Source organism: Oryzias latipes, chromosome 5, assembly GCF_002234675.1.
Source record: "Oryzias latipes chromosome 5, ASM223467v1".
In the NCBI taxonomy this organism is placed as follows: Eukaryota; Metazoa; Chordata; class Actinopteri; order Beloniformes; family Adrianichthyidae; genus Oryzias; species Oryzias latipes.
The window spans coordinates 20,294,792-20,321,187 of NC_019863.2; the positions used below are offsets into that span (position 1 = coordinate 20,294,792).

Genomic DNA, 26,396 nt, shown 5'->3' on the forward strand with positions numbered 1-26,396 from the left:
CCTACACCGGACCAGTAACATAATAGCAAAATAAATCAGCTTTGTTTTTTTTTTGGTCTGTTACTCAGTTGAAAAAAATGCCTCAGCCAACATGGTAGACTAATCACTTATGATTCATTCATTCGTTCACAGAGGCCAATGAATCTCAAATACAATGCATTTCACTTTTAAACAAAATCGTTGGTTTGTTCAATTTTATGCAGGCTGAATATTTTACATCTGACACTGAAGCAGTCCCGATAGTAAACTCAAGAAGAGGCTACACAAAAAAAAAATGAAACACCTGCCTAAAATATAAATATGCAAATCAATGAAAAATTGAACTAAATCAAACTTGAAACATTTGTGAACATAAGAAGAATTTGGAGTTAACCTCCATTTCGCTCCTGAAACTTCCCCCAGCCGTCACTATCCGGATTCAGATCCATTTTAGGTTGATTGATTGTGTATTTTGAAAAGGTGTGCTTGCGTGTGGTACTTTACCCTAAAAATAGATCTTTGTTAAAAAAAAAAAAAAAAAAAAAAAACTAACGAACCCCCCCCCCCTCCAATAAAAAACACTCCCCCATTTCAGAGCTGATTGCATCACTAAGCATCACACCACCAATGACGTAATTGATACATCAGTTTAAAAATGTTGATGTCGTATGATGTCATATGACTTCAAATGAAAACATTTCATGTCAAATGATGTCATATGATGTAACATAATCTGTCATGATGTAGTGTTAAAAGTTTATAAATAGGAGCAAAAACTTTAGATTGTGATCCATTGTTGCACGCAGGTTTGGTCTATCGCAAAGAACAGAGTTTAAGTTTAAGAAGTGCCTTCGTTTACAAAGAACATTTGCTGTCAAACTGTTGTTAGAAACCTCAATAAATCATACCATGGAAACATCAAGACGCCGTCCTGTCCGAAAAACCCAAAAGAATTTTCAACTCAGCAATTTGGAATTGGTTGTGGAGAATGAGTCCACTTTTGAATTTTGGTTTGATTCTACCAGTCCTAAAAAACTAGCCACTTTCATGGACTGGGATGACATTGACGAAGACAATGATTACTCTCCCCCTTCTGATGATGAGGAGGAATTTCCTGAGACTCCAGAAACTCCTCACTATGATTATTCTCCCCTTTATAAAAGTGAGGATGAAGAATTTCCCGAGACGCTAGAAACTCCAGAACCAAAAAGACAGCAGGATTGGGAAAACGCCAAGCCTAAAACCTGCCCGCAAAACCAAACTTTAGGGTTAAAACCCTTAAGTTTTGCTCCACCCGTCTCCTTTCGCCCAGCTGCATTCTTTCCTGTGAAGCGGGTGTCTGTCCCTGAAAAAACTCAGCCTAAAGAAATCAAACCTTTGGGAAAGGGAAAACAAAGCGCAACTGCTTTGGATGAGCCGACTTCAACCTCTGAGTCGACCTCAGTGGAGAACGCAGAAGAACTTCAAGTAGAGAACACTATGAAAAGTGAAGTAGAGCGTCTGAAGGAGCTTCTCCAGCAGAAAGATCAGAAGCTGGCGGACGCTGCACTGAAAGCTGATCACTTTAAAGAACAGATGAGCCACAAGACAGAACTTTTAGCAAAAGCTGAAACCTCTTTGAGCCACCTGACAGAAACACAAAAACAGCTGGCTAAAGAAAGAGAAGAAAACACCTCCCTCAAGCAAGAAATGGCTGAACTAAGAAAAGCTCATGAGGAGGATAAGGCCGCAACTGAAAAGAAAATTTTGGAATCGCTCTCCAATAATGAGAAGCCCATGGAACAGTTAAGAGAAACCATCACAGAGAAAGAGACCATCATGAGCAAATTTGAAAAGGTCTCCAGGACAAGGATTGTAAAACTACTAGGTCAGATTGACGACCTAAAAATGGAGCAACGGAAGAAAGATTACATGCTGGCGGAAGCTGCTGGGAAAGCTGAACACCTTGAAGAACAGAAGAACCAAGAAAGACAGCAATGGCAGGAAGAAAAGTCCTCTGTCTTACAAGAAATCACTCAGCTAAAGACAGCTCTGAAGGACAAGGAGACTGAGGTGACCAAATCTAAAAAAGTCTCCAAGAAAAAGAATGTCCAACTACTCCGTCAGATGCACGACCTAAAAGTGCAGCATGAGCAGGAACAGTTGGACTTCACCAGTAAATTGGAAATGGAGAAAAAGCATCTTCTAAAGGACCATCAGCTGGCATTAACAAAAGTACAAAATCAGCTGGCTGAAGAAAGAGAACGCTGGCTGGGTGAATACGTCTCCCTCAAGCAAGAAATGTTTGAATTAAGAATAGCTCATGAGGAGGAAAAGGCCGCAATAAAAAAATCGAATGCGGACTCAAGCGGTGAGATCTTCAAGCTACAATATCACATTGAGGACCTAAAACGGAGGCACGAGGAGAAATTTAAGATCATTATGGACAATTTTGAAAAGGAGAGAATGCATCTTAAAGAAGACCATAATATGAGGATGAATTCACAAATGGAGATGACGAATGAAGAAATACAAAGATGTGAGGACGAAAAAGACTCCCTGCTGAAAGAAATGGATAAATTGGAAAGAAATTGTGAGAAGCATAAGGCAGCATGTTACCGAGCTCAAAAGAAAATTTCGGAATTGCTTTCCACTGGCGAAATGGAAAAATTAAAAAGAACCATCAGAGAAAAAGATGCGATCACAGACATTTTGAAGAAAAAGCTGGAGAAAAGTGACCAACGGCTTGAGACAATAACGGAGGCCGCTTTCAGGATTGAAACCAACCTCAACAGGGAAATACAGCTGTTGAAAGAAAAGATTGAACAAGAGAGGATCAAAACCAATCAAGCCAAACTCAGCTTTGACCTGGAGGTAAAGGAGTCAACCAAGTTAAGAGCTGCTTTGGTCCAGAAAAAACTGGAAGGCCAGCAGCAGCTGGAAGAAGAAAGACAACAGCTGGAAGAAGAAAGACAACAGCTGGAAGAAGAAAAGTCCACCCTTTCACAACAAATCGCTCACCTAAAGAAAGTTGTCAAGAAGAAAAAGACCATCATCAGAAAAACTCAGGAGGATTTCCAGGTCCAAATTCATCAACTACAGCAGCAGGTGGATGAGCTGAAAGAGAAGACTCCAAAGAAAAGTGTTGGTCGGAGGTTCCTGAACCTGTTTAGAAGGTCTAGAAAAAAAGACTAAGTGGAACCCCGACCACAGTCCTGCACCCCCCCCCCCCCCCCCCTAACACAACAACCCTGGGGCGGCCGTGGTGCAGGGGGAGGGCGGTCGAACCCTGATCGTAAAATTGCAGGTTCAATTCCCGCCCTGAATGCCCTTGTGTCAAAGTGTCCTTGGGCAAGACACTGAACTCCACCTTGCCTCTGGTGGAAGGTTGGCACCAGTGTTCGGCAGTGGAGCTGCCACCAGTGTGTGAATGTGTGTGTGTGTATGTGTGTGTGAAAGGGTCAGTGACTGTAAAGCGCTTTGGGCCTTCGAAAAGGTACAAAAGCGCTTTATACGTATACGCCATTGACCTCACACACACCAAGCCCTCACACACACCAAGCCCCCACATGCCAAGCCACCCCCTCCCCCCACACCCACACATTTAGGCTTTAATTCTTTAACAGATTAGATGGAGTTATGACCGTCCAAGAACGGCCAAACTGTAGGAAAAGCTCCAGTGTTAAAGAGTTAAAAATTTATGTATTATTGTGTGGGTAAAAACTACTGTGGCTTTTTCTCTTTTTAATTCTAAATGTGTATCTTGTAAATGTGTATCTTCTCGTCTATTTTTTATTTTATTGTTTTAAAAGTAACTTCCCACGACACCCATTTTACGTCTTAGCTAGGTTTTTCTTTAACTACTTCGGTTTTATTTTACTTTTTATCTGAGTTTTTTATTTTGTTTGATTATAAAAAAATATTTTATTTTAGTGACAGCACAGTTATATTTTTCTCGTAGGTTAGGCAATTGTGTTGTTCCCCCCCTGCCCCCCTTTTATTTTAAACAGGGTTTTCTCCAGGTGCTCTGGTTTTTCCCTCTGCCAAAAAAAAAACTCAACACACTAGTCCCCTTATATTTAGAATAAAGCAATAAATAAAATGGAATAAAATAAATAAATAGCAAATAAAAGCCTTTTTTAACTACAGGGTTTTCTCCAGGTGCTCTGGTTTCTCCCTCTGTCCAAAAAAAACCCAAATTCTAGTCCCGTAATACTTAGAATAAAAAAATAAATAAAATGAAATTAAAAAAATAGCAAAAGTACTATGTATCTTAAAAGTAAATTTAGAAAGTAATAAAACAAACCAAAAAAATTCCCCCTCCTTGAATTGCCACCTTATCGCGGTGGAGGGGTTTGCGTGCCCCAGAAAATCCCCATTTGATAGCCCCTGCCTGGGCCTATTGATGCCAGGGGATGGGCCAGACGAAGAGCAATTCACACAAAGAAAGAACAATGAAGTGAGACATTATCAAAGTTGAAGTTTACTCTGTCTAAAGAGTTCCCAAAGCCTTACTCTAAACCAGGGGTGGGCAATTCTGGTTCTCAAGGGCTGCTGTCTTGCAGGTTTTAGAAATGTTTCAACATACCTGATTTTAATTAATATTCATCATCCCCACATCAACTAGGTCTGCATAACTCTGTTGATGACAGTCGTGTTTGTCATGGTTGTGTTAAAGCAAGGAAACACCAAAAACCTGCAGGGACACTGGCCCTTGAGGACTGGAATTGCCCACCCCTGCTCTAAAACAAAGCCCCAATGAGCCTCAGTCACAGTTGTCCTTACAGGTGGAAACATTCTGTCTGCAGGTAAAAATGGGCAAATCTGTCAAATAAGTCCTGGCCTGAAACTGCAAACAGAACCCATAGTAAAAATACTTCCAAAGCAAACGGTCAGGAATGAGATTTGTCACTTTTGTCGATGGTTGCTTCACTTTGAAATTTTCTAAAGAAATGAGTCAGAGTTAGAACAGTTTCATCACTAAATGTGCCAAAGAAGTAAAACTCTTTGCTGTGCGTTTCCTAAACACATACGTGCGGTGGCCCAGAAGGGTCACAACACTACACAAAATAACATACTACAATTCGTCACAACACCAAACAATTAACTCACAACACGAAACAATAACTCACCACATAAGAACTCAAAACACAACACAATACCTCAAAACACAAGAACTCACAACACTAAACAATTAACTCACGACACGAATCCATAACTCACAACACAACACAATAATTCACAACACAACAAATCATCTTTTACTTCTTCTTTTTTTCTCAGTGTTTGTCTGGTCTTCCACCCATCCTCAACATTTTTTGTTTTTTGTGTGCCTCAGTAATATCATTTAATCCATAAGCTATGATCTTCAGGAAGCACTCTATGGAGAAGATGATGAGGAAGATGTACTCTAGGCTTTCCTGCAGGACAGAAGTTTGAATTAAAAAGTTGCTTTTTCACAAAAATGTATAAATGATTTCTATGATTATTAGCAAAGTGTCACCACCAGACACTAGATTTTCTTTTTATCTTATTGACAGAATAGAATAGAATAGAATAGGTTTTTAATAATCCCTGAGGAAAGTTAAAAATGGCTATCTGCTCACACTCATAAAACACATACACATATTAAAAACAATAAAAATTATAAAAAAATAGATAGAGACTAAAAAGATTAATAGATAAAAAGATTAATAATTTAAAATTAGTGGGTAAGAAAATGAAATAAAAATAAATAAATAAAAACAAGAATTTGCTTCTAAGGTTCCCTGCCAGAGACTTGTATTGCCTGATGGCACGAGGAACAAAAGATTTCTTCAGTCTTTCTGTGGAGCAGCGCTGGGACAGCAGTCTGTTGCTGAATGTACTCCTCCTGTTGGTGAAGGTCTCATGTAGGGGATGTGAGGGATTCCTCATGGTGGCCCCTAACCTGCTCAGAGTTTTCTGTTCTGCCACCTCCTCCACAAGATCCAGCTTCAGTCCCACCACAAATCTCGCCCTCTTGATGATCTTGTTGAGCCTGCAGATGTTCTTCTTGCTGGTATTGCACCAGCACGCAGCAGCATAGAGGAGAACACTTTCCACCACTGTTTGATAAAACATGTGGAGCAGTTTTGTGCAGATGTTAAAGGAGCGCAGCCTCCGGAAAAAGTACAGCCTGGACTGGGTCTTCTTGTAAAGCTGGTCCGTGTTGGTAGTCCAGTCCAGCTTGTGGTCCACCACAACCCCAGCTACTTTTAAGTCTGTACCATCTCCAAACTTTTTCCCTCTATGTCCACGGGCTGAGGTGTTCAGGCTTTCCTTCTGAAATCCAGAACCATCTCCTTGGTCTTCTGGATGTTCAGCTGCAGCTGAGTCTCCCCGCACCAGGCCACAAAGTCCTCCACCAGCCGCCTGTACTCCCTCTCCTCTTCTCCTTTGATGTATGCCACAATAGCTGTATCGTCCGAGAACTTCTGCATGTGGCAGGCTGTGGTGCCCCTACACTGCAGCTGAGGGTACTGGAGACAGATCCGCCCATGAGGACATATCGATGCATCTTTTTGTTTATTTGCCAAACTACCTTCTTTTTTCAGCTTTGTATTCCCCAAATTAGGGCTTTCAAACTCATTTTGGTTCAGGGGCCACATTCAAACCATCTGATCTCATGTGGGCCGGTGTAGGTACCACAACCATTTTCGGCCTGAAATAACCGTTCGGGGTCCTTTCGACTGAGGATGACGTCAATCATGTGATAGAATGTATGAGGTGCCGTGTAGGACATTATTCAGAATTAGCATTCATAAACACATGTGAAATCTCTCACACACACTAGTGAAATGCTTGTATACATACAACTGAAAATGTATTCATTCACATACACATGTGAAATCTCTCACATACACATGTGAAATGCTCTGACACACACTACGGAAAATGCTCTCACACACACTACTGAAAATGCTCTCACACACACTACTGAAAATGGTCTCACACACACTACTGAAAATGCTCTCACACACACTACTGAAAATGTTCTCACATACACATGTCAAATGCTCTCACACACACTACTGAAAATGCTCTCACACACACTACTGAAAATGCTCTCACACACACTACTGAAAATGCTCTCACACACACTACTGAAAATGTTCTCACACACACTACTGAAAATGCTCTCACATACACATGTGAAAATGCTCTCACATACACATGTGAAAATCCTCTCACATACACATGTGAAAATGCTCTCACACACACTATCCAAAATGCTCTCACATACACATGTGAAAATTTCAATAGAAACGGAAGGCATTTCAGTAGAAACAACGTTTTTTTTTTTTACTTTATTGTTAGAAACGAAGTTGGTCGACTGAATGCATTTCAGTGGAAATGAACCTGTGTCCGAATTCCTGCCCTGATCCCTAACTACTAAAACCCTATATAGTGCAGAACTATATATAGTTCTCTGAATTTAAAAGCAATTCAGACACCCGTGCTCAGTACTTTTTTCTTTTGGGTGTTGTTCATAACGCGCTTGACACGGAAACAAAGTGGCGCATTACCGCCACCACCTGGTCTGGAGGCGAACTACTCCTATTTAACGCGGAGAATGACACTTATTTGTCAGAGTAAAAACATAATAAATATGAACATTTTACAAAGACTATTTATGAATCTGCTGTGTTCTGATCATGGAAAACGTGACTGATTTATAAATAATTAAATTACAAACACTTTGGTGTTGATTTAATGTATTTGTTCATAAATAAACCCCCAAGTTATTTTTTCATGCCAATATTTATTTTGTTTTTGTGCCGCTGAACGATTAACGGGCTCTTGCAAGGAGGCATTTTTTTCTGTAGTTTTCTTACACCTTACTGAAAATGGCTTTGAAAATGAATCTGTCCGTGTTCCTGGCAATAATTCAACCGTTTTTCGTGAGATCAAACTGAAAACGAGCAGATATGCAGCATCACAGGACGGCAAGGACAAGCAGACATCTCAGAAGATTTCCTCTGGATGCCCTGACCAGACAGAATAACTTGTGAGTTAAACTTAAAGCTTTTTTTTTAGTTAAACTTAAACTTTAACTTAAACTTTGTTACTAATCATGCTCAAGGTTACACAGTCTGCTGGGTAAGAGTTTAACATTCTTTTTCAAGTGAGTTGTGTAGTCCAATTACATGAAACACTTGTGAGTTCAAAGTTTAGAATTTTTTATTCAGAGTCAAACCATATCACTTGTTTTAAACAAAAACAAAACAAAAACTTTCATTTTTAAAAGTTTAAATGAAAATCCAAAAACCCAGCCAAATAAAAACCACGAGATTTTCCAGAATTAATAAATACTTCATAATCTAAAATGTAAGACATCAAAATAAATAGAAACATTAAAAAAATGTGATTTAATTTCCTCAATGAAATAATTAATGTTGCATTTTCCAGGGTCTTCCACGTCTCTACTGCTTTACCAACACAAAGGTGTCTGTCCTGGCCCTTTACGCTGACGGTCAGTCCGACACAAGACTGGATTTTCGGTTGACCCGCAGGACCATCGAGCATCTGGGTCGATGGTCTTGAAGCATCAGCTTCGGGTTCCTCACACTCTGGGGGGTCACAGGAGACTGACGTCCTGGTGTTTCTTTTCTGGCTGGCGTGTGGCACATCTTACAGTGTGGTAGCCAGAGTCTTTGACATGACACGGTCCACCGTGAGCGATGTTGTCCACAGGACGGCAGACCGCATCCTCCAGCTGATGAGCAGGGTCACCCAGCTTCCCAGTGGGAATGAACTACCATAAGTCGCCTCTGGATTTTAGCAGCTCGCTTGGTCTTTCTCCTTCCAAAGGGTCACAAGGAGCATTGATGGCTGCCACATAAGAATAAAGGCCCTAAAAGAAAATGCAGCTTGTTATTTTAACAGGAAGCTTTTTTATTCCATTAAAATGCATGCTGTATGTGACTCTAATGCCAAATTTATAGATATTTTTGTTGGGAATCCAGGATCAATCCATGATTCACGGGTTCTACGTAAAAGCCCAATTTATGTAAATCAAACAAACCCACCTGAAGGATCCTTTTGGGTGATGGTGGGTATCCCTGCATTGCACATCCCATCATGCTGCTGACACCCTACAGGGAACCCATGAGGAATGAATGCCATTGAGGCAGTTACAACCAGAACCACTCCAGAACACGCTCTGTTGTGAAGAGAGCATTTGGCATGATAAAGATGAGGAGGAGAGCAATATTTCTGGGGGCACTGGAAGTAAAACCAACCTTTGCAATGAAAATCATTGCCTGCAGTTTAATTCTGCACATTCTGTGCATCAGCAAAGGCGACTGCTTAGCCACAGATGTTGAGCCACAGCAGGACAACACCAGGAACATGCAGGACGAGCAGAGTCACGTCTGTCTGCAAGGACAAATCTTTGCTTTCCTTTCAGCTCCAACTGTGACACACATGACTCTAGAAGACCAGGATTATTGTTAACATGTATAAAAATAAATATTAACATATAAAACGAAATTCTAAATATGTACATCTGATATTTATATGAAAATCCTTTTAAGATTGTTAAAAATAACTCAGATTTAAATAATACATGTAAATTATTCATTTTTGTTCATACATTTATTAAACAAATTGGAAAAACAATGGCTGCATTACATTTTAGAACAATAATTTCAACTCAAGTAAACTTAACAGACTCTCCTGTCGCTGTTCCTCCCTTCTAGCCCTTTCCTCCTCTCTCTTCTGGGTCTTTAACATAAACCTTTAACCCAGTACGACAACGATTAACCGTTTATTAAAATGAAGTCAAATCTGATCATATGTCTCTACCCATCTGGCACGAGCTAGCTTGAAAACAAACAGGCTATCTTTCTCTATCCGCAAATGGATCGGATTTTCCTCATCCTCGTCTGTCCCTACATATATGAACACATTTAAAACATGTGTTAATAACTTGTGACTACGGTTAGAAGTCACTGCTTTTTGATGTAATATCTAGCGTTTGTTTTTAGCCTTCGGCGCTAATTCGCGTTAGCGTTAGCTTTAGCATTACTGATATTGATGAGCTTCAAAACAATCTAGGTTGTTGATTGATGAATATAACATATTAAACACATCATCTTAAGTATTTACAAATATATTTTACAACAGATACTGGATATTTTTTAATATACTTACACGTTTCGGTGGTTTTCCTTGCGCAACCGGCTGCCATTTTCGAATGATTCAGACGAATGATTATCTCGCGATAATCAGCCAACTTCCGTTTCTACTGAAATGCCTTCCGTTTCTGTCGAAAATTTCAGTAGTGTATGTGAGAGCATTTTGGATAGTGTATGTGAGAGCATTTTCACATGTGTATGTGAGAGGATTTTCACATGTGTATGTGAGAGGATTTTCACATGTGTATGTGAGAGCATTTTCACATGTGTATGTGAGAGCATTTTCAGTAGTGTGTGTGAGAGCATTTTCAGTAGTGTGTGTGAGAGCATTTTCAGTAGTGTATGTGAGAGGATTTTCACATGTGTATGTGAGAGCATTTTCACATGTGTATGTGAGAGCATTTTCAGTAGTGTGTGTGAGAGCATTTTCAGTAGTGTATGTGAGAAGATTTTCAGTAGTGTATGTGAGAGGATTTTCACATGTGTATGTGAGAGCATTTTCACATGTGTATGTGAGAGCATTTTCACATGTGTATGTGAGAGCATTTTCAGTAGTGTGTGTAAGAGCATTTTCACATGTGTATGTGAGAGCATTTTCACATGTGTATGTGAGAGCATTTTCAGTAGTGTGTGTAAGAGCATTTTCACATGTGTATGTGAGAGCATTTTCACATGTGTATGTGAGAAATTTCACATGTGTATGTGAGAGATTTCACATGTGTATGTGAGAGATTTCACATGTGTATGTGAATGAATACATTTTCAGTTGTATGTATACAAGCATTTCACTAGTGTGTGTGAGAGATTTCATATGTGTTTGTGAATGCTAATTCTGAATTATGTCCTACACGGCACCTCATAAGAATGTCCGTTGGTACAATGAAGTTTCAGATAGTGATTGATCTGGACAAATTACAATACTACCATGGAAGAATATATTATATGTTGCTCTGATCAGAGACACGGTTCGCTTGTGTGGAGCAGCAGGTTCATTAAAAAAGCCACAGATCTGTTTACAAAGTGGGTTGTGGCAAAATCTCTTCATTAACATTACAAAGAATAATGTCAGACACAACTTCTGAGAGAAAATAACTTTATATTACAAAAGGAAATGTGAAATGAAAATATGTAGAGCCCGAGCAGATCTGGACGCTATGTAGTTTGTCCAAGTGGGGCTACCGAAGTCTGACATCATCCTCAGTCGAAAAGACCCTGAACAGTTATTGCATTACGGGAATAGTCATGGTACCTACACCGGACCAGTAACATAATAGCAAAATAAATCAGCTTTGTTTTTTTTTTGGTCTGTTACTCAGTTGAAAAAAATGCCTCAGCCAACATGGTAGACTAATCACTTATGATTCATTCATTCGTTCACAGAGGCCAATGAATCTCAAATACAATGCATTTCACTTTTAAACAAAATCGTTGGTTTGTTCAATTTTATGCAGGCTGAATATTTTACATCTGACACTGAAGCAGTCCCGATAGTAAACTCAAGAAGAGGCTACACAAAAAAAAAATGAAACACCTGCCTAAAATATAAATATGCAAATCAATGAAAAATTGAACTAAATCAAACTTGAAACATTTGTGAACATAAGAAGAATTTGGAGTTAACCTCCATTTCGCTCCTGAAACTTCCCCCAGCCGTCACTATCCGGATTCAGATCCATTTTAGGTTGATTGATTGTGTATTTTGAAAAGGTGTGCTTGCGTGTGGTACTTTACCCTAAAAATAGATCTTTGTTAAAAAAAAAAAAAAAAAAAAAAAACTAACGAACCCCCCCCCCTCCAATAAAAAACACTCCCCCATTTCAGAGCTGATTGCATCACTAAGCATCACACCACCAATGACGTAATTGATACATCAGTTTAAAAATGTTGATGTCGTATGATGTCATATGACTTCAAATGAAAACATTTCATGTCAAATGATGTCATATGATGTAACATAATCTGTCATGATGTAGTGTTAAAAGTTTATAAATAGGAGCAAAAACTTTAGATTGTGATCCATTGTTGCACGCAGGTTTGGTCTATCGCAAAGAACAGAGTTTAAGTTTAAGAAGTGCCTTCGTTTACAAAGAACATTTGCTGTCAAACTGTTGTTAGAAACCTCAATAAATCATACCATGGAAACATCAAGACGCCGTCCTGTCCGAAAAACCCAAAAGAATTTTCAACTCAGCAATTTGGAATTGGTTGTGGAGAATGAGTCCACTTTTGAATTTTGGTTTGATTCTACCAGTCCTAAAAAACTAGCCACTTTCATGGACTGGGATGACATTGACGAAGACAATGATTACTCTCCCCCTTCTGATGATGAGGAGGAATTTCCTGAGACTCCAGAAACTCCTCACTATGATTATTCTCCCCTTTATAAAAGTGAGGATGAAGAATTTCCCGAGACGCTAGAAACTCCAGAACCAAAAAGACAGCAGGATTGGGAAAACGCCAAGCCTAAAACCTGCCCGCAAAACCAAACTTTAGGGTTAAAACCCTTAAGTTTTGCTCCACCCGTCTCCTTTCGCCCAGCTGCATTCTTTCCTGTGAAGCGGGTGTCTGTCCCTGAAAAAACTCAGCCTAAAGAAATCAAACCTTTGGGAAAGGGAAAACAAAGCGCAACTGCTTTGGATGAGCCGACTTCAACCTCTGAGTCGACCTCAGTGGAGAACGCAGAAGAACTTCAAGTAGAGAACACTATGAAAAGTGAAGTAGAGCGTCTGAAGGAGCTTCTCCAGCAGAAAGATCAGAAGCTGGCGGACGCTGCACTGAAAGCTGATCACTTCAAAGAACAGATGAGCCACAAGACAGAACTTTTAGCAAAAGCTGAAACCTCTTTGAGCCACCTGACAGAAACACAAAAACAGCTGGCTAAAGAAAGAGAAGAAAACACCTCCCTCAAGCAAGAAATGGCTGAACTAAGAAAAGCTCATGAGGAGGATAAGGCCGCAACTGAAAAGAAAATTTTGGAATCGCTCTCCAATAATGAGAAGCCCATGGAACAGTTAAGAGAAACCATCACAGAGAAAGAGACCATCATGAGCAAATTTGAAAAGGTCTCCAGGACAAGGATTGTAAAACTACTAGGTCAGATTGACGACCTAAAAATGGAGCAACGGAAGAAAGATTACATGCTGGCGGAAGCTGCTGGGAAAGCTGAACACCTTGAAGAACAGAAGAACCAAGAAAGACAGCAATGGCAGGAAGAAAAGTCCTCTGTCTTACAAGAAATCACTCAGCTAAAGACAGCTCTGAAGGACAAGGAGACTGAGGTGACCAAATCTAAAAAAGTCTCCAAGAAAAAGAATGTCCAACTACTCCGTCAGATGCACGACCTAAAAGTGCAGCATGAGCAGGAACAGTTGGACTTCACCAGTAAATTGGAAATGGAGAAAAAGCATCTTGTAAAGGACCATCAGCTGGCATTAACAAAAGTACAAAATCAGCTGGCTGAAGAAAGAGAACGCTGGCTGGGTGAATACGTCTCCCTCAAGCAAGAAATGTTTGAATTAAGAATAGCTCATGAGGAGGAAAAGGCCGCAATAAAAAAATCGAATGCGGACTCAAGCGGTGAGATCTTCAAGCTACAATATCACATTGAGGACCTAAAACGGAGGCACGAGGAGAAATTTAAGATCATTATGGACAATTTTGAAAAGGAGAGAATGCATCTTAAAGAAGACCATAATATGAGGATGAATTCACAAATGGAGATGACGAATGAAGAAATACAAAGATGTGAGGACGAAAAAGACTCCCTGCTGAAAGAAATGGATAAATTGGAAAGAAATTGTGAGAAGCATAAGGCAGCATGTTACCGAGCTCAAAAGAAAATTTCGGAATTGCTTTCCACTGGCGAAATGGAAAAATTAAAAAGAACCATCAGAGAAAAAGATGCGATCACAGACATTTTGAAGAAAAAGCTGGAGAAAAGTGACCAACGGCTTGAGACAATAACGGAGGCCGCTTTCAGGATTGAAACCAACCTCAACAGGGAAATACAGCTGTTGAAAGAAAAGATTGAACAAGAGAGGATCAAAACCAATCAAGCCAAACTCAGCTTTGACCTGGAGGTAAAGGAGTCAACCAAGTTAAGAGCTGCTTTGGTCCAGAAAAAACTGGAAGGCCAGCAGCAGCTGGAAGAAGAAAGACAACAGCTGGAAGAAGAAAAGTCCACCCTTTCACAACAAATCGCTCACCTAAAGAAAGTTGTCAAGAAGAAAAAGACCATCATCAGAAAAACTCAGGAGGATTTCCAGGTCCAAATTCATCAACTACAGCAGCAGGTGGATGAGCTGAAAGAGAAGACTCCAAAGAAAAGTGTTGGTCGGAGGTTCCTGAACCTGTTTAGAAGGTCTAGAAAAAAAGACTAAGTGGACCCCCGACCACAGTCCTGCACCCCCCCCCCCCCCAACACAACAACCCTGGGGCGGCCGTGGTGCAGGGGGAGGGCGGTCGAACCCTGATCGTAAAATTGCAGGTTCAATTCCCGCCCTGAATGCCCTTTGTCAAAGTGTCCTTGGGCAAGACACTGAACTCCACCTTGCCTCTGGTGGAAGGTTGGCGCCAGTGTTCAGCAGTGGAGCTGCCACCAGTGTGTGAATGTGTGTGTGTGGATGTGTGTGTGTGAATGGGTCAGTGACTGTAAAGCGCTTTGGGCCTTCGAAAAGGTACAAAAGCGCTTTATACGTATACGCCATTGACCTCACACACGCCAAGCCCTCACACACACCAAGTCCCCCCCACATGCCAAGCCACCCCCCAACACCCACACACATTTAGGCTTTAATTCTTTAACAGATTAGATGGAGTTATGACCGTCCAAGAACGGCCAAACTGTAGGAAAAGCTCCAGTGTTAAAGAGTTAAACATTTAAGTAATATTGTGTGGGTAAAAACTACTGTGGCTTTTTCTCTTTTTCTATTCTAAATGTGTATCTTGTAAATGTGTATCTTCTCGTCTATTTTTTATTTTATTATTTTAAAAGTAACTTCCCACGACACCCATTTTACGTCTTAGCTAGGTTTTTCTTTAACTACTTCGGTTTTGTTTTACTTTTTATCTGAGTTTTTTATTTTGTTTGATTATAAAAAAAATATTTTATTTTAGTGACAGCACAGTTATATTTTTCTCGTAGGTTAGGCAATTGTGTTGTTCCCCCCTGTCCCCCTTAAATCTAAACAGGGTTTTCTCCAGGTGCTCTGGTTTTTCCCTCTTTCCAAAAAAACCCCAACACTATAGTCCCCTTATATTTAGAATAAATAAATAAATAAAATGGAATAAAATAAATAAATAGCAAATAAAAGCCTTTTTTAACTACAGGGTTTTCTCCAGGTGCTCTGGTTTCTCCCTCTGTCCAAAAAACCCCCAAACTCTAGTCCCCTAATACTTAGAATAAAAAAATAAATAAAAATAAATAAGAAAAATAGCAAAAGTATTATGTATCTTAAAAGTAAAATTAGAAAGTAATAAAACAAACCAAAAAAATCCCCCCTCCTTGAATTGCCACCTTATCGCGGTGGAGGGGTTTGCGTGCCCCAGAAAATCCCCATTTGATAGCCCCTGCCTGGGCCTATTGATGCCAGGGGATGGGCCAGACGAAGAGCAATTCACACAAAGAAAGAACAATGAAGTGAGACATTATCAAAGTTGAAGTTTACTCTGTCTAAAGAGTTCCCAAAGCCTTACTCTAAACCAGGGGTGGGCAATTCTGGTTCTCAAGGGCTGCTGTCTTGCAGGTTTTAGAAATGTTTCAACATACCTGATTTTAATTAATATTCATCATCCCCACATCAACTAGGTCTGCATAACTCTGTTGATTACAGTCGTGTTTGTCATGGTTGTGTTAAAGCAAGGAAACACCAAAAACCTGCAGGGACACTGGCCCTTGAGGACTGGAATTGCCCACCCCTGCTCTAAAACAAAGCCCCAATGAGCCTCATTCACAGTTGTCCTTACAGGTGGAAACATTCTGTCTGCAGGTAAAAATGGGCAAATCTGTCAAATCAGTCCTGGCCTGAAACTGCAAACAGAACCCAAAATAAAAATACTTCCAAAGCAAACGGTCAGGAATGAGATTTGTCACCTTTGTTGATGGTTGCTTCACTTTGAGATTTTCTAAAGAAATGAGTCAGAGTTAAAACAGTTTCATCACTAAATGTGCCAAAGAAGAAGTAAAACTCTCTGCTGTGCGTTTCCTAAACACATACGTGCGGTGGCCCAGAAGGGTCACAACACTACACAAAATAACATACTACAATTCGTCACAACACCAAACAATTAACTCACAACACGAAACAATAACTCACCACATAAGAACTCAAAACACAACACAAGAACTCACAACACAAGAACTCACAAAGCTAAACAATTAACTCACGACACAAATCCATAACTCACAACACAACACAATAATTCACAACACAACAAATCATCTTTTATTTTTTTTCTCAGTGTTTGTCTGGTCTTTCACCCATCCTCAACGTTTTTTGTTTTTTGTGTGCCTCAGTAACATCAGACATTTTCTTTGGTTTTATTAAAGGTATGCCCAGAGTGTCTATTTAAAATCACATCATGACTGCTGCGCCTTTTAGTGGCTTCAAACTGATACATGAACCCAAGGCCGTCCTTCCGAACTTTCAGAAGGACACCCCCCCACACCACCACCACCACCACCCTGTGTCTACAAAGAGGAGTATTTTCTGCGGCCACTGATCCACACAGATGTCTGACAGCCAGGGCAGATGTCCAAGAGGATAACTGGGGAATTCACACATGTCATAGTGGAATATCAGTGATTGATAATAATTTATTTTAGCCTTGCATGGTTGAAGTAATCATAGTTTTTCATTAACCCATAAGAACACATGGTAACTTCAGTGTATAAGAAAATTATCAGAAATGGATTCTGGAATCACAATAGTGATGGTCCATACCTACTGGTTAAACAATGTGTGCCTTAATGACTTGTTAAAGACCAAAACAGTATGTTTTTTCAAAGAGTATGTGTGAGTTGTTTGGACTTCTGGCTAAAAACAGCAGCATTTAAATGATGACTGGTTTGTTAGTTGGTTTGCCTTTTTTAAGACCTCAAACCTTAGAAAATCAGGTTGTCTGAGAGTCATCAGTTTTAAAGTAGAGGTGGTCCTAACATTCACTTTAAGTTGAGTACTTCAAACCCTGCACGAACAGGCGCAAACACCTACCAGGTTGCTGTTGGTGTTGTTGCTGTCCTCTTCGGGCATGGGCAGGTACACAGCCAGGGCCACACAGTTTGCAAAGATGGAGAGCAAGATAATGATTTCAAAAGGTCTGAGCGGGCAAATAGGAAGGTTCCACACAAATATTTTAGTCATTTGATACATATATATTTATGTATCTTGCAAACCAGAGGCTTGATTCTGAGCCTCAAGAACATCATCTGAAATACAACCCCCCCCTCCCTCTTTCTAAAGCAGGATACTTCCACTCCACGATGCTGATGCACGCCCTGCGGAAGGGATTCCTCAGAGTGAAGAAGAGAAGGGAGCGTGCAGGCCGGGGGTTTCCTCCTGTGGCCATCAGCTTCTTCAGCTTCTCCTTCTGTTTTCTCTTCAGTGTTTCCTCATCCATGATGTAGGATGACAAGGGGGGGTTACTGCCTTCCGCCATGATGGTTTTCAGAGAGTACTTAGTTCAGTTGTATCTGTACTTGAAGGCGTAATGGCAGGATATTTGTTGAATTTTTAGATGTCTTTTTGCATGTCCCTGAGCCCCGTCTGCTTTGGAGACAGGAGAGCCTCTGAGCGACCGTCCAGCTCGACCCTCTGTCTCTGTGTGGAATGGCAGCTGTCCTCACTGTAAGATTGGTTTACTGAGCAGCTGTTTGGCCCAGAGAATAAATATAGATGATGAGTCTGATTATGACAATGGGAGGCATTACAACACTGTTGAGTGGTTGACGCGTTTCATATGTAAGTGGGAAGGTCACAGGTGCCTGTCAGGAGCTGCTTGGAAGCAGGTAAAACAGCTTAAAGTCCCACTCAGATCATGTTTTGATCTATTTTTAATGTCTTCCCAGTGTTTCTAATTATAATTATGCCAGTTTTAGCTCAAATAAAAAAGAAATCGGTTTTGTTTTCTACAACAAAGTTTATGCAGAGCAGTAGTTATTGGAAATTAGCCTCTCAGTTGTAGGCAGGACCGGTGGATGTATCAGAATGGTAAATGGCGTATACTTATATAGCGCTTTTCTACCTACAAGGACAAAGCGCTTTACAGTCACAGACCCATTCAGCCAGTCACACACACATTCACACACCGGTGGCCGCTCCAGTGGCGAGGAGCAAGGAGCTTGGGGTCCGCTTAACGTATTTTCTACGTTACAAAAATATTTTTTGTCTGATTCTGATTCTATTCAAAAAAAGAAATACTCAACAATGCAGTTTTATGCTTAATTTTCTTCATATATGACCATCATTATAAAAATACAAAGAACATATTAAAAATACCAAAAAATACTATTTTTTATCAGAGTGCATCTTTTAAACAAAAAGAAGTTCCTCAGAGTGACAAGAAAGCGTCCAGTTCAGCCACAAACTATAATTTTCTCTTTTATCCTCGTCTCCTTCTCTGCTTTAATTTCACCAGGTTTTTAAAATGTGAATGGCCTGTGACTGACCAATCGTGGCACTCCTTTTCTGGTAAACACATACCATAATTGTCTGTGTTAATGTGCATTTTTATGGCTTGTTTTTGCCTCATCATGTGTTTCTTTTATTGACTTTTTCACATGTTTTTATTTTAACCTCTTCACGCCTGACTTTATTTCCAGTTAAAAAAAATATACCTCAGTGTGTTTTCCTTTTAAGGTAAGGGGTTAATGAACAAAATTAATTATTTTTCAAAAACCACCTCTTTCCCATACTCGCCATTGCTTTGGACTGTTGGCCCAAAGTGCTTGAAATCCTCCACCTTCCTCCCCTCTGCTCTCCATAACCTCAATGTTCCACTTCAGTCCCTTTCATTTTCACAAAGATGAAAAATCTGACTGACTAACTGAATGAAGTTAAAGTGATTTAAGTCCAGTCCACACTTCAGGTAAAAGCTAATGACAATTAAGTTAAGGGTAAAATTTTGTGACCCTGGTTAGTTTTCTTCCACATTCTGCTAAAGAATTTGTTTGTTTGTTTTTTTTTTGTTTTTTTTTTAACTTGTCCTGTCCAACAGCTAGGCAGACAGATGAGAGCTGAGGGCCTCTTGTGTTGGACATATTTTACTTTAACAAGAGGGGTTATTAATCTTCAGACAAACCAAAGGTATGTCTGAATAAACCTCTTTTGTAATTGAGGCCAAACTTTATTAATTTCAATCATGTCTGAAAATCTTTGGTGTTGGACCGGACGGAAAAGGAAAGAGGGGAAGAAGAGAGAGGGACGTTAGAGAGAGGGGGGGTAGGGGGTGATAATAGGAGGGAAGGGGGATAAGACCATGAAGCAGCATAAAGCAACAAGTTTACTGGTTGTTAATCATTATGGTAAGGTTCAAATGTAGAAAAAGAAAAGAAAAGAAAAAAAGGGGCGGAGCCTGTCGAGTTGTTTGTTTACAAGCAGCAACACTTTAACTTTCAGGGCAGGGGTCCAAGGGGGGCAAAGTAATAGCATAAATAAATATTTGGAAAATATGCAGACCCTATGGCCACAAGTTCCCAACCCCTGCTCCACAATAATGAGGGTTGTTTTAAAGCAGAACTACCTGGAGTGAGATTCACCAGGAAACCAGAGGGTGGCAGCAGAGCAACTATGTAAGGTGCAAATCCGCAACCATGATGGTTTTAGATTTTGTGTAAGGACACCTTCACACATGGGTGGGTATGGGGCTGGGTGATACAATCAATATGAGTGTTATATCAAAGTGTCAATTTTACATGTTCAAATTAAATTCTACTCCCACCATTTTTTGCATAGTTTTGGTTTATAAAAACAAAAGTAACTTTGCTTGAATAGCAATTCCTTTGCTGAACAACTGCAGAAAAGATAATGAATCTTTCCGGATCAAAACTAGTCCTTGCAATCCAACTTTGAACTTTAATTAAACTCTCTTTGTGAAAACGCAGAGAGGCTTAGCTGAAAAAACAGACATTTTTTGCATTTACCTCATATTGGCTCATTAGAAATAATCATAAAAGGCAGGTGCGGACATACATCTAAGCACTCTATATTGGCCAACTAATCCATCTGGCCCATTTATTGGGCGACTCTTTGTTGTTGTTTTTAAACAAATAATTGAACTTTTCAAATTGCCTGTTCCCCTCTTTTCCACAATCTCCATCACTCTGGCCTATTGAGTGGACAGTCGTTTTGTTGTGCATGCAGCATTCAAGTGTGTAGTAATTACTGGTATGTGCAGTAGTTGTGTTAAGTAATATGGTTGTGTGTGCAGTGCTTTTTGTTATGTGTTCAGCAGCTGAGTGTGTAATTATTTTGCTGTGTGTGCAGCAGTTATGTGTAGTAATTTTGTTGTGTGCAGCAGTTGTGTGTACAGTGGTTTTGTTTTGTGAGTGAAGCAGTTAAGTGTGTAGTAATTTTCATGTGTGTGCAACCGTTGTGTTTAGGAGTTGTTTCGTTGAGTGTGCAGCCGTTGAGTGTTTAGTGATTTTGTTGTGGGGTCAGTAATGTTGCTTTGTGTGCACTATTCTTTGTGTGCAGCATTTGTCTGTGTGTGTGGCAATTTTGTGTGCAGTATTTTAGTTGTTTCTACAGCAGTTGTGTTGTGTCTGTGGCATTGGTGTTGAGTTCATAGTAGTATTGTGTGCAGCTGGTTTGTAGTGTGTGTGTTTAAGTGTGCACACTGGGTTAAATTAAGAGTCTCAGTTTTCAGCACACTCAGGTCTGAGTTCACATGAGCGTGCATGTTGGGTCTAACTGCAGTGGCCGTCACGTGCACACGCCGTCCTGTAAATAGCGCCGCAGCTGCTGCAGCCTGAAGATCCTTTAAAGGTTTCTTCATATTTTTAGAATCAGCTGCAGATTTTTTCTGATTTCTGATCTTTTTGTTTGAGTCAAAGTCTCTCCGATTCCAATGCAGAGCAGCCTCTGAATTTTTCTCTGTTCCTGAACTCTTTGAATAAAACCCAAATTTGTGTTCCCCCCACCAATCCCAGTCTCTGCTGCTCTCCCTTTGCCCCCCACCCCCTCTCTGTCTGACTCCATTTCTTCTGCAGGCTGGTCTGCTTTCAGTTCTCCTCTGTCTTCTCTCTATTCCCACCTCAGATCTTCTTTTGGTGTCTTCTGATCTTCTGTCTGCACTATAATTTTCTAATGGCTGACAAAAAGCGCGCCCTGCCAAAGAGGAAAGAACGGACTGAGGAGGTCAGAGATGACGGACAGAAGCCTGAGGAGAACGGAGAGGTCTCCTCAGGATCTGCTGCTGCAGTGGAAAACAGTGAGAATGGCACACTTCAGTTTGAGCCCATGGAGCTACCCCCTTTTGAAGTCATCACTGGGTAGGTCAGTGCTGACTCAGCACTCTGTTTAGGTACTTTGGAGTAAAGCAATGACCCACTAACTCTGATGGTCCTTTCAGGTCTGCATGTTGGCTTCTGTGTATAAACGTTTTTATCCAAGTGCTTTACAGCACGTGATCAGTCACAGTGTTTATGGAAAACAGGAGCAAAGAATTAATGTTGATGGAAAGAGTCTCGAACAAGTTGAAGTGTTTTTTTTTTGAGTAAACCAGAAAAAGGTGTAGCAAATGTTTTTTTTTTTTTTTTTTTTAAGCAGACCAGTGCTAAACCTTCAGTTTAACATCTGCATTTTAAACCATGATGTCCCACATCTGACCCCCTAAGCAGAAAGTAGACAGGTTTAAGTCATCCACATCAGAAACGATCCAGACAGTTCAAAGTTCAGCTCAGGTTCCTCACACATCCAAGCTGTCTGGCACAAAGTTGGAGGGGGAAGTCTGCTCAGCAGAACTGTAAGAGAGCCTGGTGATAAATTCTGGGTCATTGAATTATAGTGAAAACAGATTTGTGTTGGAGTCAGGGTCTGGTTCAGGTTTTATTTTCTACCCCCTCATCATCTATTGTTCCATCCATCCATTTTCCGAACTTGATTTACCCGTTTGGGGTCACAGGGTTGCTGGAGCCTGTCACAGCAGTTGGGTGAAGGCGGAATACACCCTGGGAAGGTGCCAAGTCCATTGCTAAGCCACACACACATATTCACACAAAGGGAAATTTTAGAATGATCAGTCCAAGAGTCATGTTCTTGGACTGTAGGAGGAAGCGAGAGAAAATGAACGCAGAAATCTTCCAGCAGGGATTTGAATCAGGATTTAGTTGTTGTGAGGTGAGAGTGCTAACCACTGCTCCACCATGCAGCCTGTGTCATCTACTGCTCTGATGTAAAGACCAATGAAAACAAAAAAAAGCAATTAACAATTTTTCTCTGGTTTGTTGTTCATTCAGAGACCGGATCGACCCATTTGTCTTCAAGTTCCAGTTCAAAAATGTGGAGTACTCGTCCGGGCGCAACAAGACGCTGCTGTGTTACCTGGTTGATACTGGGGGTGCTGGGGATGGGCTGCTAAGGGGCTACCTGGAGGATGAACACGCTGGGATCCACGCTGAGGAGGCATTCTTCACACACTGTCTGCCGAACATTGACCCCAATGTTCAGTATACAATAACCTGGTATGGTCCTCCAGAACGGGCGTGTGCAGAGGGGTGGGGAGGTTTATAGGATCCAAACAATAATTCAATTAAAGTTTGACTCCAGAGAGTGAAAGAAAGTACGGTATGTTAGTGATGCTAAGAAGGCAGTCACAGCCCAGAATCTTGATGGTTCACTCATCACTGGTTCCAGACTCTGACAAGTACGTCTTAAGAGGTGCCTGCCATGATCCTGATGTTCAACAACCTTCTGAAAGCTTGTAAAAGTGGGCATGCAAGCAGTTTTTACAAAGAAAGGAGTCAGAATTGTTAGGAATCAGCACCAGTTTTCTGAACGTTAAACAGCTAAACCTCATCTAACAGTCAACACTGATGTTATCAATCACCATGTGACGGACATTTTTAATGGGATGTAGACTGTTCCCCTCAACATCATGCAGCCCCTGGTGGTTGCCTCATCGGTCCCTCTCTTCTCAGGTACGTGTCGTCCAGCCCTTGCCACGCTTGTTCCTTAAAGCTAGCAGAGGTGCTGAAGGCCAGGAAAAATGTCAAGCTCAGCATCTTTTCTGCTCGCCTGTTCGAGTGGGAGGCAGAGGAGGTCCAGGCTGGTCTGAAGGCCCTGCACAGCGCCGGCTGCAAGCTTAGAGTGATGAAGCCTCTGGACTTCTCTTACACCTGGGACACCTTTGTGGAAACTGAAGAGCAACCGCTGAACCTGTGGGAGGACTGCAAAGATAACTATGAGTACTACCACGAGAAGCTGGACCAGATTCTGCACTGACTGCAGTAAGTGTCTTTATAAATATAAAAGCTCCATGCTTATGAAACCCATTCATCCATAAATAAATGCATTTACAGCGTGAGGGTTCAGTGTTCTGCCCAAGGAGCCATTGACATGTGACTGCAGCAGCCAGCAATTGAACCACCAAGGTTTCAACTACCTCTGACAAACAGACGTTATACTTAAATTCACCACTGAAGTTGTCTACACAAAAACCAGGGAATATCAAATCAAGTTAAGGTAATTATGATTGTTGTACCCCACTTCAGTTCATAAAACTCTAGCCAATGTTTTCATTAGTCTACAAGTGACTAAAATGTTAAATTAAAATGTTAAAGTCATTTCTGTGATGGCCAAGCAATGGGCGACAGTAGAGAAAAATAGTTCTAAATAAATAGGAAGAACTTTTTCAGGTGACGAAAAATGGAGATTCAAGTAAAGTTGGAATGTTTAAAATAAGTTTATTAATAGAAAAAATATTTTACTACAATTGAATATGTGTTTATTCCAACAAAACTCGTTAAATAATTTTACTGTGTTTTTTTTTAAACAATGATTTGTATTTTATTAAGTCATCTCCGAAGCATAACATTTGGAGCCACTAGACTCAACAGCTTTTTACCACAAGCTATTAAAATACCAAACGAGGATCAACAGTTGTATTTTTGTTTCCATGTGCATTGGTCATTTTACGTAACGGACATGTTGATTGATTGGATGAATAACACCACTGTGCAGTAATTTTTATCTTTTTAACCTTTTTTGGGCACATATAGATATGTTTAGGTGGATTTAAAAGTGAGGGTGGGATGTAGTTGGGGGTCAGGATAGCTGAGTGTGAGCGTGGATCCTTTTTATTATTTTTCAGTGTTTATTAATTTGTTTGTTGCTGCCTATTAATATTTTATTCTATTGTTTTTACCTTTACTCTTATGATCCCAGGAAATGCTATTTCTGTCTGTCTGTCATGCTGTTGTATGAAGGGCAAGTGACATGAAAAGCTTTGATAGATTGATCTGCTAATTTTCATGCAGATATCTAGGGTTGCCAGATTTGGCATAAAAATCCACACAGCAAGAGAAAACCTTAGCTTCATGAAGTGAACACATCCACAGAAGCATATAATTGAACTTTTGAAAATTGTCTGTTCATCTCTTTTCCACACTCTCCATCACTCTGGCCTATTGAGTGGACAGTGGTTTTGTTGTGCATGCAGCAGTCAAGTGTGTCTACAAATGTTCTATTAGTATCTCAAAAATGAGTGATACATCACTATATCATTTACTTTGCTACAGTACAGCTTTATTAATTTGTTTTAAATTCTTGTTAATTGTGAGTTTCACAGGTGACAGAAATATTTCAGTGTTTGTCCAAATTAAAATGGATTAATCTGAAGGACGCTTCCTTTCAGACAGGTTTTTAGACATGATGCTGCTGCTTTTCTTATGTGCAGAAGCCATCATTGGCTAAACCTAAGCATTTTTTTTTGTTGAATACTACTGATTCATTGATTTTCGTCTTCATTTTCATCTTAGAAAACCTCACTGATGGCCCATATCTGTCTGTTTTCCAGCTTTTTTCCATGACTGCAGTGTACCACTCCGAGCACAGATGCCAGGCAATCCCTCAGCTGGGCACAAACATTTCCTGGACTAGCTGAACGTTCTGGAACCTGGAGTGGTATGGAAGCACCTGCACTGGGGGATCTGGATTCTGCATTTTTGGTTAAAAAATCTTTAAGGACTTGGAAAAACTTGTGATAAAACCAACTCTGTATTCCAAAGATCAAACTATTATTCTGGCTGAACTCTGTCAAAAAGGTCTAAACACTTGTCGTCAAGAATTTTTGTATCTTACCGACTTTCCTCTCTTTCTTACCTTCATCCGTCCCACCTTCTGGATCTTTTGTCCCCTGCTGATCTCTGATAACAGAGGAGATTGTAGTTCAGTACAGTTCTTGCAGAGCAAGCCCACATCATCAGCCCTCCGCCACTATGCCTGACACACATCTCGACTTCTCTTGTTTCTGAACCAGTCTTTCTGTAGATGTACTTCACAGTTTATGTGCAAACTTGACAAGAACCAAAATAAATCTGTTTTTGAAGGATATGTTTTTCTGTTGAAGCTTTTAGCTATCTCACATGACACATTTAACCATCTGGAGTTTCCTCCAGTACAGGTTAGAATTCTGTACGGGTTTGAATTCTGAATGAACCATGTCTGAGGTCTGTCTGCAGCCATCAAAAAAGCATGAGAAAGAACTTCCTTTTCTCCATTTGTTTGCAGAAACTCTGATGGAAAGGAGTGCAAAAGGATCTTATTCTGATGAGAATTTCTTTTTTTGCTCTGGGTTCTGTCTATTTAATGCTCCAGATTCCTCCAGAGTAACAGCAAACACAGAGTTTCTCTGTCAGAAAAAAACCTCTGATCCTTTCAGCCAGACGTGCACACGTTCCATCAGACACAGAGGTTTAGTCCTTATGCCGTAGTCACAGATGCCTTCTTACAGGTGGATAAGGGCTGTCTGCGGAGACAAAAATGGGCAAACAGGACCTGCAGGTGGCTTGCACGGAATTTTAAGATCGTTTACCACTCGTTGAGCCCGTACAGAAAAAATGTTAATGCACATTTTTCTGCAGGCACGCTGTGGGTGACAGGTCGTCGGTGAAACGTCGGCACATTTTTTCAACCCTTCACAAACCTGCGCTCTGCGCAAAAGGCCCTTAAGAGATGTTCAACTATTACGTGCAACTTACATTATCCTTCAAATACTTCAAAATACTGTGCGTTTACGATATGCACAACAGTCCATTTTCATTACCTACCATAATGCAAGGGC

At 40.4% G+C, this 26,396-nt stretch overlaps 4 protein-coding genes across 5 annotated transcripts; 3 read left to right on the forward strand and 1 right to left on the reverse strand.

Annotated features, from left to right (window-relative positions):
* The first annotated feature begins 569 nt into the window (after positions 1 to 569).
* On the forward strand, positions 570 to 3,153 carry LOC110015144 (flagellar attachment zone protein 1-like). The gene has a single exon (XM_020703373.2). The coding sequence runs from the start codon at positions 889 to 891 to the stop codon at positions 3,151 to 3,153; it is 2,265 nt and encodes a 754-aa protein (XP_020559032.2). The 5' UTR covers positions 570 to 888.
* A 2,084-nt stretch (positions 3,154 to 5,237) lies between these two features.
* Positions 5,238 to 18,261, reverse strand: LOC105354122 (dihydropyridine-sensitive L-type skeletal muscle calcium channel subunit alpha-1-like). Its single transcript, XM_020703374.2, has 3 exons — positions 17,587 to 18,261; positions 17,330 to 17,435; positions 5,238 to 5,378 (listed from the first exon to the last, which is right to left on the reverse strand). The coding sequence occupies exons 1-3, from the start codon at positions 17,772 to 17,774 to the stop codon at positions 5,238 to 5,240; spliced, it is 435 nt and encodes a 144-aa protein (XP_020559033.1). The 5' UTR covers positions 17,775 to 18,261.
* On the forward strand, positions 11,939 to 14,528 carry LOC111947454 (interaptin-like). Its single transcript, XM_023955089.1, has one exon. The coding sequence runs from the start codon at positions 12,254 to 12,256 to the stop codon at positions 14,495 to 14,497; it is 2,244 nt and encodes a 747-aa protein (XP_023810857.1). The 5' UTR covers positions 11,939 to 12,253; the 3' UTR covers positions 14,498 to 14,528.
* A 3,031-nt stretch (positions 18,262 to 21,292) lies between the features above and the next one.
* On the forward strand, positions 21,293 to 25,666 carry LOC101160551 (C->U-editing enzyme APOBEC-2). 2 transcript variants are annotated; one of them, XR_908816.3, is made up of 5 exons: positions 21,293 to 21,606; positions 22,573 to 22,797; positions 23,254 to 23,562; positions 23,635 to 23,797; positions 25,131 to 25,666. XR_908816.3 is itself a non-coding variant. In XM_004068924.4 (4 exons), the coding sequence occupies exons 1-3, from the start codon at positions 21,422 to 21,424 to the stop codon at positions 23,555 to 23,557; spliced, it is 714 nt and encodes a 237-aa protein (XP_004068972.1). In that variant the 5' UTR covers positions 21,295 to 21,421; the 3' UTR covers positions 23,558 to 23,562; positions 25,131 to 25,666. The 2 variants fall into 2 exon arrangements, 1 of the variants encoding a protein (XP_004068972.1); XM_004068924.4 differs by lacking the exon at positions 23,635 to 23,797 and having other exon boundaries at positions 21,295 to 21,606.
* The last annotated feature ends 730 nt before the right edge of the window (positions 25,667 to 26,396 follow it).

Bases quoted from the DNA above. Each gene is read 5' to 3' on its own strand.
- LOC110015144 (XM_020703373.2), top strand. From the start codon at position 889: ATGGAAACATCAAGACGCCGTCCTGTCCGAAAAACCCAAAAGAATTTT.
- LOC111947454 (XM_023955089.1), top strand. From the start codon at position 12,254: ATGGAAACATCAAGACGCCGTCCTGTCCGAAAAACCCAAAAGAATTTT.
- LOC105354122 (XM_020703374.2), bottom strand. From the start codon at position 17,774: ATGGCGGAAGGCAGTAACCCCCCCTTGTCATCCTACATCATGGATGAG. The intron at 17,436-17,586 runs GTATCCTGCTTT...TTGCCCGCTCAG, and splicing joins ATCAGCATCGTGGAGTGGAA to ACCTTTTGAAATCATTATCT. The intron at 5,379-17,329 runs GTAGGTGTTTGC...TCTGTCCTGCAG, and splicing joins ACAACACCAACAGCAACCTG to GAAAGCCTAGAGTACATCTT.
- LOC101160551 (XM_004068924.4), top strand. From the start codon at position 21,422: ATGGCTGACAAAAAGCGCGCCCTGCCAAAGAGGAAAGAACGGACTGAG. The intron at 21,607-22,572 runs GTAGGTCAGTGC...TTGTTCATTCAG, and splicing joins CCTTTTGAAGTCATCACTGG to AGACCGGATCGACCCATTTG. The intron at 22,798-23,253 runs GTATGGTCCTCC...CTCTCTTCTCAG, and splicing joins GTTCAGTATACAATAACCTG to GTACGTGTCGTCCAGCCCTT.